The following is a 20,589-nucleotide window of genomic DNA, read 5'->3' on the forward strand; positions in this document are numbered from 1 at the left end:
CTTTCTCCAACTTACTGCTTTGAAATTAAAGTAAACTGTCAGAATTTTGATTTTAACTTAAAAGAATTGTAAATTTCTGCTGCTCTTCTTGTAGGGTTTTTCCAAAGGAAAAAAAAAAAAAAAGCAATGCAAAGCATATGGGTGTCTTCTTTAAAATCCCAAAGTAAAAATTTGACAAATGCTAATTAGCTTTAACTGAAGTGCTCCTGGTAGTGAGAATGTCTTCCATTATGAGTTGTTCAGTATATATTAAAAAAAGTCTACTAAATTTGGGCCTCCGAAGCATAGGGGTACTTAGATATGTACATTACATACTAGTTTTTAGTTCTTGTCCAGAATTTGCTGAAGGGATTGTTAACTTGAATGAAGTAGTTCACAGCTAGTAAGTAGACAACGCAACCACGAGGTGGCACTCTAAGAACGTTTTATATTGGGGTGACCGTACACCTGAGGAGGTACTGTTTTATCGTTAATCCTAGTACATTTAGCTTCTTTGCTTTTGAGCAAAGGTTTGATTCTTTGATTTGGTTTGATTTTTGTTTTTAATTTAAATGCATTTACCGTATTTTGCAACTATTGCAAATTACTCTTAGCCACAGGCATGCAGGAGAACAGAACACTCAGCTGTCTTTCAAAGGCTATCTTTGTCTTTAGCTGTGTCATACTGTACATTTTCATGGGTAAAATGTGTAGTGTGAATGGACATTAAACATTCTGTCAGTACAAGAGACAGTGCACATCTCTACAGGCTCTGTCAGATCTGCTAGTAATTATAGGAAAAGTTGGTGCCACTTGACCTCTCCAGCTAATGCTCCGTGCATGCTCTACAGCCAGCTCCTATATTAGGCCAGAGCTGAGGGTTGCAGACCCCTTTTTGCAGCCTGTCGACCAAGCCCTTTTTCACAGCTGCATAGGATTGTTCATAACATTTTATAGGATTCTTTATAAATACATAGTTTCTGCAACAAATATTTTGTTTTATGAGGTTACTTTCAGACTTTACAAAACTATAGTTTTGCTTTCTTAACACTTAAAAATAAAACTAAACTATCTTCTGTATGAACTCACATCTGTCCAGTTTAAAATGAATCTGCTAAAGAGACTTCATTTTTCATCTGACGTCTTCCTTACGAAAAGCAATACTAACGTAACCTGAAGTAGGGCAGTGATAGGACTTCTTTTCTCTCAAAGGCAAAAGTAAACATTACTGTAGAAGATGGAGCCGTGTCTCCCACCACAGATAACCATGCTTAATCACTTTCTACAGCAGTATTGCCAAAATAACAGAACTCACGCTTTATAGTTGAAATCTAAAGATTATTTATATGCCTTTGTACATTCCAACTGCTGAGATCAAAATATAACAATTATCTCATAGGAGAAAACTTCAGTTTGTTGTTGTTCTTATGCATTTAAACACTGCTGCTAAACTTACTTTTTCTTCCAAATCACGGTCCTTGCATCTGATAAAGGTTGTGATTTGGTTGGATGAAAATAAGATGGAGAAGGACAGGAGTTTAGAAACAAGACTACAAATTCTTGTTTACTTCTTTTGAGTTATGTTTCCTTAACTTTAAGGTGGAAGAAAGATTGTACCATGGATGGACTTTTGGGAACTGCAGCCAGTAGGGATCTAAAATGTTTGCTTTTACTTCCTGTTTCTAACAGAAAAATTGAAAACTGTTTCATAGATAGTGCATGGAGTCATAGCTGGAAGCAGTGTGCTTCTTCCATCCTCCACTCTGATTTTCAGAGCTTTTCCACTGCCTTCTTCCTCTCCCCACTAATGATTATTACTTCACTGGGTTCTGGAAAAATTGGAGCAGAGCTGAAAAGAATACAAATGTTGTTTTCTTACCCTATCATGAACACATGTAATAACATAGTATTAAATACTGTGTTTCTAGTGTAAATAATAGTTACTAATGATTTTTTATGCATGCAGGATTTTGTCATAGCAATACCCTTTTCTACTGAGAGCAAAAGCAAAATGAGTCTTTTTTTCTTCTTAAACAAAATTATCATTACTAACTGCTGTTTTCAAAACAAACATCGTGCTATTATGCTGCTGTATTTTTAATGATACGGCTGTTTATTGGAGTGTGGTGGGGAGCTTAACTGGTTTCTCCAAACACTTGAGGTTTTTCACTGCGGTGCTGCTATTCCTGGACTATGGGTAGTCAGCAGATCCCAGAACTCTTCCACTCTTAATTGCATAATTTTTGTGAGTAGTGATTTGTTATAGGCTTACCAGCCTTTAAAGTATAGATAGATCGATCTTTACTCTGCAAGTGAGCAAGTACAGTGTGTGGGGAGAAAAAAGATGTAAAAAGAAATTTCCTGATTCTTCACTGTGTTCCCTCCTTATTCTCCCTTAAATAGTAACAGAGCAAAAAAAATAATGAAGGATCCATTAGATTATTTATAGTATAAGAGAAATCTAATTGAACTTACGCTGTGTCAAAAATGTTTCGAGTTATTATTTCCTTTTGTATTTTGTCCTCCGCATCTGTTTAATTGCGAGCATAGTGCTCATTTAACTTCAGTCAGTGAGTAACGTGCTTTCTATTATTATTATTTTATTTTTACATCTGTTCAGCTGCTGGGTGTCATGGGTAAGTGACACCAAGCCTACTCTGTGGCATTTCTTCAGTTATATGGGAAAAATAAGCTGTTGTGTTTTTTTTCTTTTTTTTTTTTGCCATTGTAATTTGTGTGCTTTGTTCAAAATACTTAAATTCTGTTGATGAAAAAAAAAAAAGTGTTCCATTGCTTGCAAATGTCCTGTTTCTAAGCAGATAAGCAAGGATATTAGCAGTGTTCATTTCCCATCACTTGTTATTGTGCTTCAGCCCCAACAGGAAAGTAGCCTGCTCCAAAACTGAGCTGTGTGTATCCCCTGGGTACCTCCTCTTTTACCAGCATGCCATTTGGTGTTAAGCAGTCTGGTCTGTAGTGTCCGTGCATTAAGTATCTTAAGTAAGACTCAGTTGATTGACATAGAGAAACCATCAAATAAATAACTGTCACCATCATTCATCTGGTGGCCTAGAAGAAGGAGATGGAAAGCCTTGTGTTGTGGTGGAGTAAGTTGCTGCTTCTGCCATTTAGCTGTGAACCACATGTGAACAGGACTTCTAGACCTGTCAATACATGCTTATATGTGCAAAACTGAAAAAGATGATTTTTCATTTATTTATTTGTGTGTGATAAGCAAATGGAAGGGTCAAGGAAAAGCCATCCTTAGTGTCTGTTAATGAGGAGTCAAGAAAATCAGGAAGTTTTGAATGCTTTATAGTAGAAGCATTGGTGCAAGTTGCCTGGAACTGTAGAAACAGTTACTTGCTTTAACTGTAAAGCTGAACTAATCAAGTGCGATGAGGTGAACTATTTTATTTTACTCATTTTCATGTTTTGATAACAGGTACACTCTGGATGAGTTCGGAACAGCTCGAAGGAGTGCTGTAGTCCGAGGCTTTATAGATGCTCTTACTAGAGGAGGTCTAGGAGGTACTCCCCGCCCTATTGAAATGCACTCCCACGATCCTCTGAGGTACTGTACTAGTAAGAATGTATAAGAAATAATTCTTCTTTTCACACTTTAAATCTCTCACATCGTGAACCCCTGATTTACACAGAAATTTCTGTCTTTGTTTAGGTACGTCGGGGACATGCTGGCCTGGCTGCATCAAGCTACAGCGTCTGAAAAAGAACATCTAGAAGCGATGCTAAAGCTTGTAACTATTCAAGGTAGTACTAGATTTTGAATCATATATTGGGAAGTGATAAGAAAAAAGTTAAAAAGTGTGAGTAATTTCTTAGACTGGGCATAAGTTATGAGAGTTGAACTTTCATTTTACTGGAATTAACTTCAGAATAGCGTAGGCTGCATTTTGCCAGAAGAAAGCCCTCAGCAAAGAAGAGTACTTCAAATTTTACTCTTTTCATTTCACTCACAATAGGTTTATGCTAAATTTATAAAGGGACAAAGAGTTCAAAATTGTCTCTCTGAAAATATTGTGATAGATTACTTGTTGATCTGTTGAGGATTATTATCCCTTGATCATTTGCTTAGTAATTTATTTCAATAATTCTGTTCCTTCCTTCCTGCAAGTAAAATGGAAGTTTCTTCTGTCTTGTAACATACCAGTGTAGGTTTCTGAAGGTCAAAGCAGGTCACTCATAGATGTATGAAGCTTTTTAATATCAAGGCTGTCCTTTATTAATGCATCTACAGATTCTAACACAGATTCTTCATCCCCTTTGCTGCTTTTTAAGTAGATTGAACCATGCTTTTAAGAAACTTTTCATGTAGAAGCAGTAATATGTTTAGCTTGTATGGCTTAAGCCAAAGACTTACTAAACAAATAAAACACGTATGTTCAGTTGTAACAAACCTCAGCGTAAGAGCTGATGTTTAATCTGTATTTTTGGTGAGTTTCTCAGATTGTATGTCTTAATTGAGTCCTGCTCTGGGATTTAAAGTTAATATGCATTCTCATTTTCCTTGCTGCTGGAAGTATTAAATAGCTTTTGTAATTAAAGGTATATGAGCAAGTAGGCTGTTTAAAGTAGGACTGTTGTAAATCAAACCAAAGGAATGTTGTTGGGTTTTAGCTACAGTTACAGCATACTGTAGAAGTGAATTTAATTTTACACAGTGATAATATCTCAGAGAGTCAAGAACGTAGACCTCGTGATGCCTGCATGGTGGAGAAAAAGACATGGTAATTCTGTACATGAAGATCTGATGCTTTTGCTGTAAACAGGGAGTTGTTCAGGAAAAGCTGGCCACACAGAGAATGTTACTGCATCTGGTTCTGCAGCTGACTGTGCTATTGCCCAGTCTTCCATTCTGTTCTGAAGTTCTCCTCCCTTGTGCAGTGCTTTGTTTAACCATTAAATACTCTAGTCTTCTGGCAGGAAGTCAGGCTCAGATACTATGTCCTTCGAATATAGATATATTTTGAGAATTTCAGCCATAGGCCAGGGTAAAGTAGTTGAGAATACAGGGAGTAGCAATGTTTTGGAGAAAAAAATCCCAAAAATATCACCAAGACAAAGCTTTTTTTTTTTCCCAAGGGACTGTTATAAACAAGAGTTTCACTGTTTGTCTGAAGCAAAAATGTTTTTGAGAGCTTATCAGGAATGGCTTTGCCATCACTGTTGCCCAGTTTTCAGGAAACCTAGGGAGGGATTCTTACCTTCACAGTGGGAGCAACAAAGCCTAGAGGATGCATCCATTAACTGTTCCTCTGCATCTTTGGGAGAAATACTGATGATGATAGTTGTAGGATAAGGTCTTGAAGATGAAACAGTATTTAATGGGATACCGCTGCATTTAACAAGGACCATTAAGTGGAATGTGCAGCATTATGATTCAGATTAAGTAGATTAAGATACACATCATATAGCTATAAATCCTAAGTTGGTGCTGACTAATCCAGTAGGCACAGCATGTATTGTACTGAGAGATTCAAGATGAATTATCTGTATTGTTATACAGTCTTCAGGTGTCTTGTTGCACAGGCTACAGGAAAAGTTAAGTTAGTTTAACTTGCCCATTTAAAAAGTGGGCATCTTGTTGATTTTGATGATAAATCATGAGAGTGATTTGTGTCTCCAGAAAGCAAATCTTCCTAACAAAAGGTAGGTCTGATAGAGGCATTTTCATAGGCTTCATCAAAACTGTTTGTTCCGTTCTGTTTTTTCCCTGTTTCCTATAGAGGGAGCCCAAGAAGCTAGCATAGAGTAGGCAAGTAAATTTGAAGGCAAAATTTAGGTGAAATAAGCTTTCTCTGTCATAGGTCAGTAAAATGTTTTAACTTCAGTTTCAGCTTGGAGATCTTTTTTGGAAGTAGAACCATTTTTGTAATTTGAAATTAGGATTCTCTGAGTTCAGATTATTGTTTAAATTCTCCTATAAAGTCTATATAATTTCAGGACTGTGGAGAAGGTGGTAAATTGCATCTAAACAAAAATATTCCCCCTTTCTGTAAAAAAAAAAAAAAAAAAAAGAGAGAGAAAAGAAAAGACACATCTAGCTATCTACAGATGGAGGCAGATGTAGGTTTGATCCCAGTGGAAGCAAAACTGTGTGAATGCTATTTTGGAGAGATGTTCACAGTTTTGAGTGTAGAGAGAATGATCTAAATAGCCCACAAATAAATATTCAAGAATAACTTCTAAAAAGTTTTGTAAGCTTGCAAATGTTAACCCTTGAAAATTAACCTGACCAAAATACTTCCAAAATTTTAAGCATTTAAAACACATTCAGAAAAGATTAATGATTTTGTATTGTACTGGACAGACATAAAGCATCTGGTTCTCTTCTGTGGAGCTCAGGTATGCTGCTGGTAGGGAGCTTTCCAGTCCTGTAGAGAACTTGTACTTGAAAAGAAGGGAGAATCACAGGCATTATGTTTAAGAGAAGGAATAGAAACCTATTTTTCATGGAGTTACAAGAAGCTAACTGGAGAGCAGAAGCCACATGAAGGTACAAGAAAGATGTCTCTTACAGAAGGGCATGCAGAGAAAAATTATATATGGTGTAACAGGCAGCCAAAAGCATATGTTCAGTAATGAACTGTTTCCTAAAAGTGATTTTGAGTCCATAAGGATTGTTTAATCCATAATTCTTCCATGTCACTGTGATGTGCTAATACTTGCAACAGTTATATAATCAACCGTGTTGGAAGATTTATTTTTCCTGTTTGCTGAGTCTAAAATATTCTAATTGGACATGAAAGTGTATTTGACAGCACAAGCATGTGATATATCAAAATTGTAGTTCCATCTCCCTTGGTATTTAAACTTGTATATTTTTGCAGCTAAAACTTTCATATCCAAGAATTCGTTATTAAGTCAATCTGGTCTAGATACACGACTGCAAATGTGTGCTCGAACAAAAGTGGCTGCTCCTACCAAAAATTGCCTAAATTATTAGGGTGTGTCTGGGAGTTAGCCATTACACAACAGGCCACAAATCTTGTGGTTTGTAATCTCGCTATCTTCCTTAGTATTGATACTTCAATATACAAACATATTTTTATTACTTACCAATGTAGTGTGCTTCAAGACAACCACCACACCGAATTTAGTTGTTTGTGCTTATGTGGCTTTTCATGTATTTTGGTCTAAAGAGGCTTTGTCACACATCTTTAATCTTTTATATGTTTTTTTTTCTCTTAGAGGTATTCTCTGCTAGTGTGAAATGAGATCTGCAAAATATAGCTTCAGGTCACCTGATTTTTATCACATGTCACAGTCAGTTTGTTTACTGTTCATTGCATGGGTCCCATCTGAAGATGAACTCCTGTTGACAAGTTTTAAATTAGAATTAAAGTATTGCTGTCTCCATAAATCTATTCTGAGTTGTTACTGAAGTGAGAGCTTGAAGATCTGTTGCTTTCAGTTTGATTGATTTATGACAGTGCTGGTTGCCATGCAACAATTCATTTGTGTTTCACAATAAGATAGGGCAATATTCTTTTTTGTATATAGTTTGTTCTCTGAAAGATCAGTTTCAGCTGCTGCTAGAGAGGAAGCATTTGGTAATGCTGTAGTAGTACACTGCAGTGTGCAGGTACATGTGTGATTTAATTTGTAACACTACAACAAGCACGTCACTACCCAACACTGATAGATGCATGTACTTATAGCTCAGGCCTTTCAAAATGATAAGTACTGTTGCTCCTTGAACATCCCAGTGCCCTTTTTTTTCCTGTTTAGTTTTGAGAACTGCTGATCTTGAGCCTTACTGTGACAGCTTCTGGCTAGATCATTTACTGTTTCCTTTTTTTCCTTCTGCTTCAAATCCCCAGGCACTGCATTGTGCTAGGAAGCAATTACATAGCATAAAGCAGTGACTCTTCGGGACTGTGGTTTGTCATGCAACCATTTCTTGGTGGCTAGATGTGAAGTTCAGTGGAGGTGTAAACTAGTCTTGTGGAGAAAATGACATGTAGTTCATAATGCTTTTTTTATGGAAGAATAGCTCTTACATGTGTTTATTTGTTTTATAATAGACGAAAAGAGAATTACATTTGCATATTCTTAGCATGTGCTTGCTTTAACTATAGGTGTGGAAGAAAATATTCAAGAAGTAGTTGGGCACATCACAGAAGGTGTCTGCAGACCTCTAAAGGTGAGGTGTATTAATTTCTTAGAACTCTAAAAATAATTAAAAAAAAAAACTGTTCTGCAGGGTTTTTCCAGGTCCCATGCCCAATCTCTACAATGTATTTTCATTTTCCTTGGTTGTGTTAGGTTATCAGCTTTAAAAATCATAAAACCCTTCAAAATTAAAGGTCCAGTAGTTCACAGATAGGTAGTTCATGGTATGATAATAAATAGTTGTATAGTGAGAGATACAAGGATAGTAAATCTGTATCTTGATTTTCTTTTACTTTTCTTACAGTTTAATGATGCTTAGGTGCAAAAATTTAGCTTTAGGATAAGGGTATCGGAATGACTGTAGTGGGTCAAATGAAAAATCATTTTAGCTTAGTACCCTGGTTTTTCTAGTGTCTATTTTATATGCTTAGGGGAAGAGTGTACAGTTTGTGCAAGTTTTTCAAGATGCTTTTGTGGAATAGTTTCTTTGCCTGTTTGTGGACTTAACAAGGACTTACTGAGCCATAGCTACTCCTTTGTATTTGATACACCACAATATATTTTTCTTCCTTGAATATGTCAAGTTGGTATGAAATGATGTTCACAACATATCCAGCAGGAGGGAAGTGCACAGTTCAACTGTACTGTTTGAAAAGCCAGCTCCTTTTGGGTTTGTTATGTTTAATAACTCCAGCTCTTGTATTGAAAGAGAGTGTGAAAAATCGTTTCCTAGTTATCATCTTTGTGCCCACCTGATTTGCTGTATGTCTGGCATATCCCTCCACAGCTTCACCTTAGTTTACTGTCACCAGAACAGTACAGAAACAATTTTCAAAATCTTTGATCATCTTGTTACCCTTCTCTGGACCTTTTTTTACTTCTGTGGTATTCTTTAAAATCTTTAGGCTATGCTCAGGCCAAGAGACTGTACTCAGTACTATGCCCCTGCCCAAATGTCCTTTCACACAATGGAAATGGGTATTTGTATATGTACATCTGTACATATGCATGCTTTGAAGAACAAAGTACACCTGAATGTCGAAATTAACTTCATGCATCGAGCTTTGCAAATTAGAGTCAACAAATATTCTGCATTTTTGGTCTCTGACCTAGATGCCAAGGGAGCATAATCTTAGTTCCTTCTCTGTGCAGCTGGCGGTGACAAGAAGGCACTGCTGCACATTGCGCTCCTTTGAACAGCAGACAAATAACTTGGGAGGGCGGGTGGCGGCGGGTGATTTGTGTGTAGCCCTTTCACACACAGGCACGTGGGAGAATAGGGCAGTGATAAGTCACTGACTATCACTGCTTCATGAGTGCCCAGAGCTTGACCTTGGCGCAGCCTTTTATGGGTGAATTGAGACTGTGTGTACCATGGAGACAAGACAAGACATCGACTGTCCAAGTGTAAAGAAAGTCAGCACTGTTTTGGTCTGCCTAACCAATATCTCCTGGTTGAGATAAACAGGCAACATAGCTGTTAGTAATAAATAATTACATACTGGTAGCAGGTACATGATATCTCCTTTAATAAAGGAGAGATTAATCCAGGTGAAGTTTTGTCTTTTGGGTAAAATACCTCATACTTCGGATGTTCGGAATTGCTGCATGATGCTAATGATCAGATTAGGGATTCTGCAGCTGTTCTTGCTCTGTTCAGTGCTGGGGAGAATTCCAGTATGTACTGGTGTTAATCCATAAAGTGATCTCATTATTATGAAATTTTCAATAACAAGTTGCAACAAAAACCTATAGACAAATATTCACAGCAGTGGGATTACTTTAGTTTAGTTTTTAAGAATATACCTGCTTGTTTTCTACCCAGAGGCTTTGCACCCAAGAAATACTTTGGTTCAAGCAGAAAGCTAGAGTTAACTGGGCATTGTCTCTTGTTGAATTTATTTCTGTTCAAATTTATTTCTCAGAAGTCAGCATTGTATTGTATATAAAATCATAGAGGTTGGCTTTTAGGGTGTTTGACCTGAAGGATGTTTGTTTTTCCTGCAGGTTAGAATTGAGCAGGTGATTGTTGCTGAGCCAGGAGCAGTTTTACTGTACAAGATTTCCAATCTTCTCAAGTTCTACCACCATACAATCAGGTATACAAACTACAAAGTATGTTAAGGATATAATTTTTATTACTATTATTTATTGTAAGCATGAAGATTGCTATATTAAAAAGAGTATTCTTGGCCTTAGCGGATGCCATTTATCTGTTCACTCCCATCAATACATATGGAGTCTGCTTTGGAATATGGCATCAATTTTTAAAAATTGATAAATAAATTTTATTGTGTTGATAGATGTTTTATTTATATCTATATATGTATATAGAGATATATATGCATTAAGATGACAAAGTATCCCTTTGAGAAAGTGATAGAATTAAATTCTCTCTTGAAATTAGATTTTTCTTCCTTAAACAGCTATGTTTGGATACCATTTTTTCTGACTGTGCACTTGCATTTTCCTGTTGAGAAGATGCTTGCCTTATTCTGTATCTGGCTGTTCAAGGTGCACCAATCATCTTCCAACCTGTCAGGTGCCACCAAATTCAGTGAACCAAGAGACAAGCCAGAACCTCTGTTTTTTATAGATTGTGGCATTCACAGTAGTTCATATTGGTTAGAAACAACAGTAACAGGAAAATTTTCATCCACAGCCCTGGACTGAACTGCTGAGGATTTGAGTCACTAATATAACTACTATTTTCTGGTATTTATATATTGGTTAATAATAAATGGTTCATGGGCATCTCCTCAAGTCTTCACGTGTGATGGCACTACAGGTCTATGGTAGAACACATATCAGACCTTTTTTCTTTTACAATATTGAGCAAAATGTTTTATTCCTAATTTTGTTGTCAAAAACAGTTTCAATATTTTTGCTGTTTCTCTGTCTCCAAAGTCTGTTTCCCGGTGGTAGTAAAGCAATTGAATATGTGATGTTAAAATGGAGGAGGGTCTTAGGCAGACCCTCCTTAGGAAATCTGTTGCTTTCTCTCCTGCTATGATGCATTGCCTAAAGACCATGGAAGCACCTTCTGTCAGCTGAGTAATTTTCTCTGTATACAGGAGGTCCACCCAAGTAATGAAGGGAAAACCCACTTGGAGAAATGACCCATTAAATGCAACAAGATTATGTTCTGAAAATTAAGCTACAAGAACTAGCTCCATTATGATGCAATTAATTTTTAACCTGCCATTTTGGTAGCGTAGAAGTGTTTTTACTTTAGACAAAAGGTAGATTAGTGAGACGTTCATAGTCAGGTAAGGTAGTTTAAGGTTTATGCAGTAGTTACGTTAAATGTAATAGCCTGACACTCAGAACAGCAAGGCATGAATTCTTGTATCACTGGAGATGCATCACATCACACTGAATAGAGGTAGGATGCTGTCCCTAGAGGACAGTATGATAGAATAAAGTTATCAACCCTTTTTGTTTATGTAATCTGTTTTGTATAACAAGTAGATTTGCATAATAACAAAACAAAAATCCAGTAAATGTTAGAATTATACTAAAATGTTTGTACTCAACTTTATATAGACTGTACTTAACCATGTCATCAAGCAGATGTTACTTTTGGTAATGCTTGTTCTCGCAGTCATCTTATGAGTGAATCTCTCAGAAAGCCAATATGGAGAACAGTTTCCTACAGTGATTTGTTGTACGTTTTGAACTCTGAAAAATTTGCGTTTGAAATGCTGTCTAAAGTTTCTGATCCTGTCTTATTCCTCCCTCCCTTCAGATTATGTAGTTAATCTTAATTTTGTTTTCAGTGGTATTGTGGGAAACAGCGCAGCCACACTGTTGACAACAATTGAAGAAATGCATTTGTTGAGTAAGAAGATATTCTTTAATAGTCTGAGCCTTCATGCAAGTAAACTCATGGACAAGGTTTGTTTCAACATCATGCGGCTTTCATATTTCAAAACCAAAACTTTCATTTCTGTTTTGTCTAGTAAGAGTATTAGATGAATAGCTGTTTTAGACTTCAGCTTTTCCCAAAATCAGTTATGTTGTGTCTATATTCTAGAGAAGGGATATCGTTAAAACTTAAGTTTTTTACTTCTTTAATTACTGTTGGTAAATATGTTTAAAAATAATGTTATTAGCATCATTTGATAACAGAGCGGCAGAGAAGTTTACATAGTTCTAAAATCTACAACCAACAAAAGTACTGATTGGGAAATTTCCCAAAGTGCAGTAAAGCAAGGTCAGCTGATTGAGCTAGATAACTTGTATTAATGCATCATCAGATCAGTAGTTAATTACTCATGTGTGTAATTCCTTTCTTAAAGTTATGAATATATCCCAGGAAGCTAAGCTGAGTAAAAGCAAAACTTAAACTTTTCTGTCTTTTATAAAAACAATTCTATACCGTGAACATTGCTGTTGTTAAAAGGAGAATATACTTTTGTTAAACCAAAAAAGCACCTGTCCCTAAGCCAGTATCACTTCCTTGGTATATTTTCTTCTCCTGTTTGCATTTCAATGAACTTTCCATTCTTCAGTACCTAATACAGTTCTTGTTAAGCTCTGCCCGCTGTATTCGTATCTGGTTGCTGATGGTGGATCCACCAGATAAATCTCACCTTCCTGAGATCTAAGCAAAGTAAAAGCAAATTGTTAGGCTGCATATCCTTTTCCATTTGCTAGGGATCTGATCTTTATCCAACATCCCTATTTGAGATGTGGTAGGTTGCCTAGGTCTGAGAATCAGGAAGAGGTGACTTTTCCAAGGCATTGCACAATCCCAGAGTTTGGCAAAGAAGTCCCCACGTTTCTGTTTTTTCTGCTTAGAAATGCTGTTTGAAAGTGGAAAACAAACACTGAAGTTTTGTAAATGCATTTCTGAATTAGTTGTATTTAACCCAATGGAAAAGCACAGAATATATGTAGATTTGCAGAAGCTGATGTTTGTGCAAAACCTCGTAGTTCCCCGAGCAGTCACTGGGATGTTCTGAGTTCAGTTAATGTTGTTCTGTGGTCCCAAGGTAGTTTTCTCATTCTGCTGTTTGCCTCTGGTTCTGCTTCCTTGCCCTTCTGCAAAGTCTGAGGAATGTCTTTCTCAAGGGAATAGTTGTTCCTCTTCTTCTTTCCTTCCTTATATTTCAGTGACTCCTTTCAGTGGTTTTATACCCTTCATCAGATGAGTCATTGGTTGCTGCTGGTCCCCCAGTCCTTACTGCCAAGTCCACCTAGCACATTGTTTGTTGTCATGGGGTGTTTCCATTTCAATATAGTGTCATCAGAACAGTAGTTTCTCTACTACTGATGGTGAGTTCATGAAAAGTACAATGAACAGAGACCATGTGATTTTACCCAAGTATGAACAAATAAAGCTTATGGCGTATGCTAGCTGCATATGAGTTCCTCAGAATATTTTCTTTCCTAATGCCTAATCTGAAATAAACTATTTGTTTGTGTGTTTGCTCTTTTAATGAAGAGAAATCAGTAATGGACCTTAGCAAAGAACTACGACTGCTTAGAAAGAACGTGCAAAGTAGTATTTAACAAAAGTTTTCTTGGCTTTGGGCTGTATTCATCTCTGTTATATTTAGCTCTGTTGTATTTAACTTTCTGGGTCTTGCATCTTACTCAAACAGGATCCAGCATAATTTTTCTGCTTACATAACTCACAATCTTTGTACTTTTGGTTTGGACGATAGGCTGTTTTCAGTTTGGAGATGAGTAGAATTAAGGAGGGGTGATAAAAGAAATTGTGATCCCCCAATTAATGGTGTCTGTTCTTTTTGTGGTCACTAAGGGAAGGTTGTGTAATCCTCTTTGACCTCTTAGTTCCATTCCCCCAGTCTCTGGCCTGGATGTAGCTGCCTCTAGACGCTGCCTTGTTTTATAAAGGAGTTGAATTTGGGTTTACTGACTTTAAATGAAGATGATGGTTGTGCTTGCAACCTTCAATGGCATTTCAGTGCAAGTCATTCAGGATGAAGTGGCACACCCAGCCTACTGTGTATCCCATAAGATACACAGTAGTATTGTTCTTTCTTGTAAACACATTCTGTATATTAAATCTGAAATTGTCAGTTGTACTTTGCATATATGTACTCTGAAGATCTTTCCTCAGGATATAATTGAGGTCAATGGATTAAAGAGACTAAGAAGTTGATTAGATGTATGAGTAACAAAGGCTTTTGCAATTATTTATTAATATGCACTTTAAGAGTTAGCTCTGGTAACCATTAGGGTGAGAAGAAGCCTGACTGTAGTGATGTGTAGTATTTTAACAGAATTTTAGCCAGTGAATCACTTTATATTATTTCCCTTTATAAATGGGCTACTAAATTGATAGAATCATGTCCTATTTTCTCATGACTAAAATTAGTTTTACTTCACAAAAAATGCAAAATTAGTAGGCTGAATTACACTCAGAAACATTAGTTTTTCAGTTGATATAGACCTTTATTTTGTCATAAATTTTATTTTCCTGTTACTTTATTGTGTTAATACGCAGATAACCAACTTTTATGCCTTTTCATACGTCTCCATTAATATAGCACTGGAAGTCACAATGGTTTTATATTCTGAGGACTCTCGAGACTGCTTTTTATCATCCAGGGTTTTTATTTTTTGTTGCTAACGTGTGTTCAGACCAAAACAATGCATGTGTGTGAGTACAAGTCTCTTCACATCCCAACTAGCTTTTTGCTATGCATCCCACTGCATCCGTTTCCAGATTTTCTGTTTTTATTTTCGGAGAAGAGTAAAGTACTGGAGAACAGACGTTTGTGCTTACATATATGATTGCAAAGGCTTTGCTGCTGATCCATTATGCACAAAGAGGATACTCACTTGTAAAATTATTAAATTACTTTTCACTTCTACAGTCTGGAAACCATGTTTTTTTCATAATTCTGCTTACATTTTGCATCTTAAGTAGTTGATAAGCCTGTTTCAAAGAATATCGACTGTCCGTTACTTTGATTAGATCACCATTTTGATGATAGTATTCCCTCAATATCAGCAGTTGTAGATAATAATCTAGAAATCACGAGCAAATAATTTGAAATGGAAATCAGTTCTACAATTTTTATTTCATTTAAAGACAATGTAAGTATTTTTGTAATTACTGTGCATAGCTACTCAATTCCAGAAGATTTAGTCATCATTACTGATGAATTTGTAACTTAACAGGGGTTTCTTCAGCCATGTGAAAATTTTCTTGTGCTATAATGTGGGAAGAACTGTCTAGATTAAATTGATATGTTGTTATTGTGTCTTGCTATGATATTTTTTTCTAGTATCTACAATTTAATAGTTGATAGGTGAGCAGTATTTAAGCAAAACTTGCTCTTAAGTAGAGCTAGTTGTGAACTTTTTAGACAAAGGTTTCACTAAATATGCTAACTCCTCTAGAACATCTCCTTTGAATGTAGAGGAATGACAGGACAGATTTGTCTCTGTCCTCATTACCACAGAAAACTTAATTCCCTGGGTTGTTGATTATGCTGGGTAGAGTATTGCCTTCAAAGCTGGCTGGCGTTTTGTTTCTGAAGCACAATGGGAAACTGAGACTTCAAGATGTTCTTTCTAGGACAAGAAAGCAGCTTCCTGTTCACATCTGTTTTTGAGGAAGAGTCCCATATTGCATAACAAGTTTCACAGGCACAAGGCTGTATGGAAACTTGAAGGCAGTCTTAGATCAAGATTCTTCTTCTTTGGTTGTCAAATCGTCACTGTAGATGATACAGGAAAATCCCTAGTTATTTCAGAGTACTTACTGGCTTGCTCAGATGCACTTTCCTGTAAAGGTTTTTTTGATTACATCCGAAAACCTCAAGCATTCTGGTTGTAGTCTGAAAATAACAGAGTCAGCAGTTCTCACAACTTCAGATTCTTCAGTCTGAGACTGAAGACTTATCTTGTTCACGGTCACACTTCTCGGGTGGCTCCTTAGGATCTGAAATCTAAGCTTACTGTCTAAGTGTAAGTTCATTTTTATCAAAAGAAAGGCAGTAAGTATGCAAGGGAGTCTTTGTCTCCTGTACTCCTTGAAAACTGCTGTGAAGCTTGGTGGCAGAAATTCCGAAGTTACTTTGTTTTCAGGGTCTGAAATGCAATCCACAGCTCTGAGATTCTTGGATTGTCACAGGACTCAACGCTGGCATCATATAGAAGCTGTGCATCATTAGCCTTCTGTGTCATTGAAAGTTCAGTGCATCGACTTTTATTCTATGGGCTTTTATCCTTCAGAGGCAGTCATTCCAGTGCTTTTGAGCTCTGGTAACAATATGTTTAGGTTCTGACTTAGAACACCTTCCATATTGAACCCAAATGGGGTTTGGCCCACGTTAGTGTCTCCAGTCAGAAAATCTTGTTGGTATTTGTTTCTTTATATCTTTCTTGAACCCCCAAAAACATGCAAGGGAAGTGATTTAGAACTGTGGGTTCAGTCTTTAAATATCCTTTGTGTTTCCTTTGCCCATGCACTGATAAACGAAATGTTCAGGAATTTGGGGTTCTGATTGTGTTAATCGCTGTCTAGATCTAAATAAAACCAACCTGGTACAGGTTACCATTTTACAGATGATAATAAATCCAGGGGAAAATACTAAATGCAAATAATTATCAGAAAACAAACCGGTCCAATGAAACTGGAAGCAAAGTTAATAACACCTAGTGCACTGGAGTGGATGGACACTCATGCTGAGAGAATTGGCATTTGAAACCATGACTCCACTGGTAAGGCACTTTAATGAGCCTCTTACACATGGCTCGTTATGACAGCATGTTTTATTAGACCAGCTTGCAATAAGGGAATTTTCAAGCACACCTGTCCTTACTCTGGCTTCAGTAGGACTCCAGAACAATTATTAAAGGAAAGAATGTAGTGGGTAATATTGGTGATAGGGGGACAGTTGGACTAGATGATCTTGGAGGTCTTTTCCGACCTTTATGATTCTATGAGTAATTTAAAACACTGGAGTAAATCAAATGAAAGGTATCATAAGGGTACTGAAGAGAGGTTACGCCAAGCTAACCTGTCAGAAAAGGATGATTATTAGTAGAGAACACAAGGCCAGGCTTTGGGATTTTTGTTACTTAATGCCGGTCTTTTACCATGCATACTACATGTATGCAAGTTAAATGTTACAATTGTATTATCTATTAAGTTGGAAAGTGGGAGATGTATTAAAGTATTGCATGGGAATAGCTGTAAACTTCTCCCTCATAATTTGGTTCCCATAAGAATGAGGCCTCTTGGGTTTCTGGGAAAACAGCTGTGGGACAGATGAAACGAGGTAGGTTGATGTGGTCTGAGTGATGTTGTGGTCTGAGTGGATCCATGTGAACAAAGGAAAGCTAACAAGAATTTTTCTTCCAACTTAAAGCTAGAAAGGAAAGCATGCCATTAGGCATTCTCCTTTGGAATCTGTGATAGGATTCTAACAGGGCTGAGGAGAGCTTAGACAGCTGCTCTGAAGTTTCTCTGGCAGACATGCACACGTTTCTTACGCTGCTGCTGTTTAACCATGGTGAAAGTTGTCTCATTTTCTAGAATGAAGCATCTGCTGATATGAGCCTGTTGTAACTGAAAGGGTGAAATACCCTGATACATTTTTACAGGGTTGCACATCTTTAGTGCTTTGTCTCTGCCTCCTTGCCAGTGAGGGTTTTGAAAGTCCAATTTAAAAGCTGATTAGGCCATTCAAAAAGCCACTAACATTTTCATTCTCCCTCTTAGCAGTGCATTCTTTGAGGAGCTGTATACTTAAAATTACTGTTGTCTTTTATTTAACACTGTCATCACAGAATAGATGAGGTCAGCAGGAACCTCTGGAGATCATCGAGTCCAACCATCCTGCTCAAACAATGTCATCTAGAGCAGGTTGCTGAGAACTCTGTCCCATCGAGTGCCTCCAAGGATGGAGGAGACTGCAGAACCTAGTAGTGCAAGTGTCTCCAGTGTTTGACTAATTTCACACTGAAAAATTGTTTTCTGTAATCCAATGGAATTTCTTGTGTTTCAGTCGGTTCACATCGCCTCTTGAATTGTCACAAGTCATTGCTAGGAAGAGCTTTGTCTCCCTCTTCTTTACGCCTCCTGTGAAGCATTTATACACATTGATAACATTTCCCCCAAGCCTTCTCTTCTTGGGGCTGACCAGTCCTTGTATGAGAGACATTCCAGTGCCTACACAATCTTTGTGGACCTTCACTGGACTTGCTCCAGTAAGTCCATGTCTTTCTGCACTCTTAACTTTCTAATGGTCAGGTAGGGTAGTATGTAAATAGTTCTGATTGTGTGCCTATAGAGTGTTTTCAGGTGTGTATGTGAGCTTCTAAGAACACTGCTCTCATTGATGTCTGCTCCAGTACTTACTAGAATTGCACGTAGTCAGTAGAAACAAAAATTGTGCAAGATTACTTTATTGGTAGTTATTCCTCACTGACTGATATGTGGAACTTCAAACTTCAAAGCTGATAAGTTTAAATGAAGATACAACCTTTTATACTAAGCCTCACATGCAACTTGTAGCATCCATTATTATTTTAGGATAACTAGTTTCTGTTTCGTGTATTAAATTTTAAAAATTGGGATTTTTTTTCTTGTTTTCTTTGGATGAACAGCTGGTTGGACTACTTTTGGCATGTCTGAACTGCTAGTTACAGCTGATTAGACACTTAAATACTGTTAGAGTATGTTTTAATGCTATTGAACCGAACTCTTCTGAGAATTTTTTAGCTAGTTCTTGTCTGGCTTGTGTGTGAACCAGGTACTTCAAAGGGTGCATTTCAAATCTATTTCTCTGGAAATAGCGTCATTTATAATCATTTTTTAGTTCATGTAAAAACATTCAGGACATGATTTTTTTTTTTTTAATTAGAGCAGCAATTTAGTTCTCACGAATTGATGTCAGTAGCTTCATCTATAAATTAAGATACATCTGCTTTAAACCTTTTTTTTTTTAATTCTGAAAAAAATCACCCTATATTTATGTGCAAAAGGTTGGAATTCTCAATGTGAATATAGCACAGCTTTGATTTTCCTTACACTTACTGATAATTCTGCCTCTGTTGAAGTAGTCGGGAATTTCAAGCTAACCCTAATAGAATCTAATGATGTAAGCCTCTCTTCCTTATGGTGGTTTATTCTCCAGCAGTGTTGTTCCTTGTTCCCATCTAGAAAACAGTGGACTTCAAAAGAACAAGTTAAATGAAAGATGAAGCTAATTTAGAAACTTCTGACCGTCACCTACTTCAAGGGACAAAAATTCTCTGCAAAGAAGCCTGAGATTATCATTGCCATGATCTGTGTGTGTATTGGAAGTGAAAGCCCGATCAGTCTCTACTCTCAAATTAATGCCAAAATATCCCTGAACACGGTCCAGTTCAGGTCTGAGAACAGGCTGTTCAGGGCACAATCAATACCCCTAATAATAACAGGAATAAACAAGGAGGAAGTCACTGCTGTAAATTTCAGTAGACTTTACTACTAATCACCGCTGAGTAAGTGCCTTTTTCCAGATTAGTTACTTCATTGCTAGGAGAGTATTTATTTTAAATTTTCAAGACTATTTATGCTGAACAACTGTTCTCTGAGCTTATTAGTTCCAGTTCTCCATTAGTTCCTCGAATTCACTATACCATCTCTTGGAAAGTGAGTGCAGAGGAACATTTTGTATTCAGAAGGATGCAAAAGAGTTCTTGTTAACGACAGCTTTGGAGCCTGTTAACCGTGGCTTACGGGTCCATCCAGAGCTACCTTCCTTTCTTGCTGAGCAGGAGTCTTAAGAGCTTTGCAGAGGTGCATACTGCCTACTTCTGCTGCTCCCACACATCTTGAGTGGCACAGGCTAGTCCCAGGCCAAGCCAAACTTCGTTCTCACACCCTTTTGGAAAGAGATTATGCTTTGATGTGTCCGCTTGGTCTGTGTTCCTGGGAGTCTCCTTACTCCCACGTGATCCAGCCAGACTTGTGTTTACCCTTGAATAGTCAGGAGATGGGAGAGAGGAAGACAGGCTGGCAGAAGGAAATGGGGTCGGCAGTTTGGGTTGTGGTAAGGGTCTGGATGCAGCAGGAAGCCAGTTTGAGGTATCACTGAAGACAGGAAGATACAGCTACATTCCTAGTGAAAAAAGGATTCATTGCAGTTCCTTGAGTGTACTTGAGTTAGCTTGTGTTAGTTAATTTGTGTACTGGTAATTTGTGGCACAAGCTTGCTAGGGATTAAGCCTGTTGCATCTATGACTACTGAAGCCTGGCACGGCTCTCATACCCAGCCACTCTGCATGACAGGGGCTACGCAGTCTTGTCAAGAAGATGACTTCATTTGACTGTTTCAGTATGGCCCTAATATCCTAGAGCTCTGCTTGCTCTAGATTATGGAGCATTTAAAGGAAGCCTTGCTCAAAGTAAACTCAGTGGTGCCAGCAATGTGGCTGTTCTCTGGTACTTAATCTAGCAAATGTATTTTTTTGCTACCAAAACCTGTAGTGTTTGTGTTT

The 20,589-nt window shown here is 37.3% G+C and overlaps 1 protein-coding gene across 1 annotated transcript in view; it reads left to right on the plus strand.

Annotated features, from left to right (window-relative positions):
• COG6 (component of oligomeric golgi complex 6) overlaps nt 1-20,589 on the plus strand; it is a 51,433-nt gene that overhangs the window by 18,748 nt on the left and 12,096 nt on the right. The window contains exons 9-13 of the mRNA XM_068673671.1: nt 3,425-3,553; nt 3,659-3,750; nt 8,082-8,146; nt 10,123-10,214; nt 11,895-12,012. Coding sequence (XP_068529772.1) covers nt 3,425-3,553; nt 3,659-3,750; nt 8,082-8,146; nt 10,123-10,214; nt 11,895-12,012 — 496 coding nt within the window. The remainder of the gene's footprint in view (nt 1-3,424; nt 3,554-3,658; nt 3,751-8,081; nt 8,147-10,122; nt 10,215-11,894; nt 12,013-20,589) is intronic.

Source organism: Anas acuta, chromosome 1, assembly GCF_963932015.1.
Source record: "Anas acuta chromosome 1, bAnaAcu1.1, whole genome shotgun sequence".
Lineage (NCBI taxonomy): Eukaryota > Metazoa > Chordata > Aves > Anseriformes > Anatidae > Anas > Anas acuta.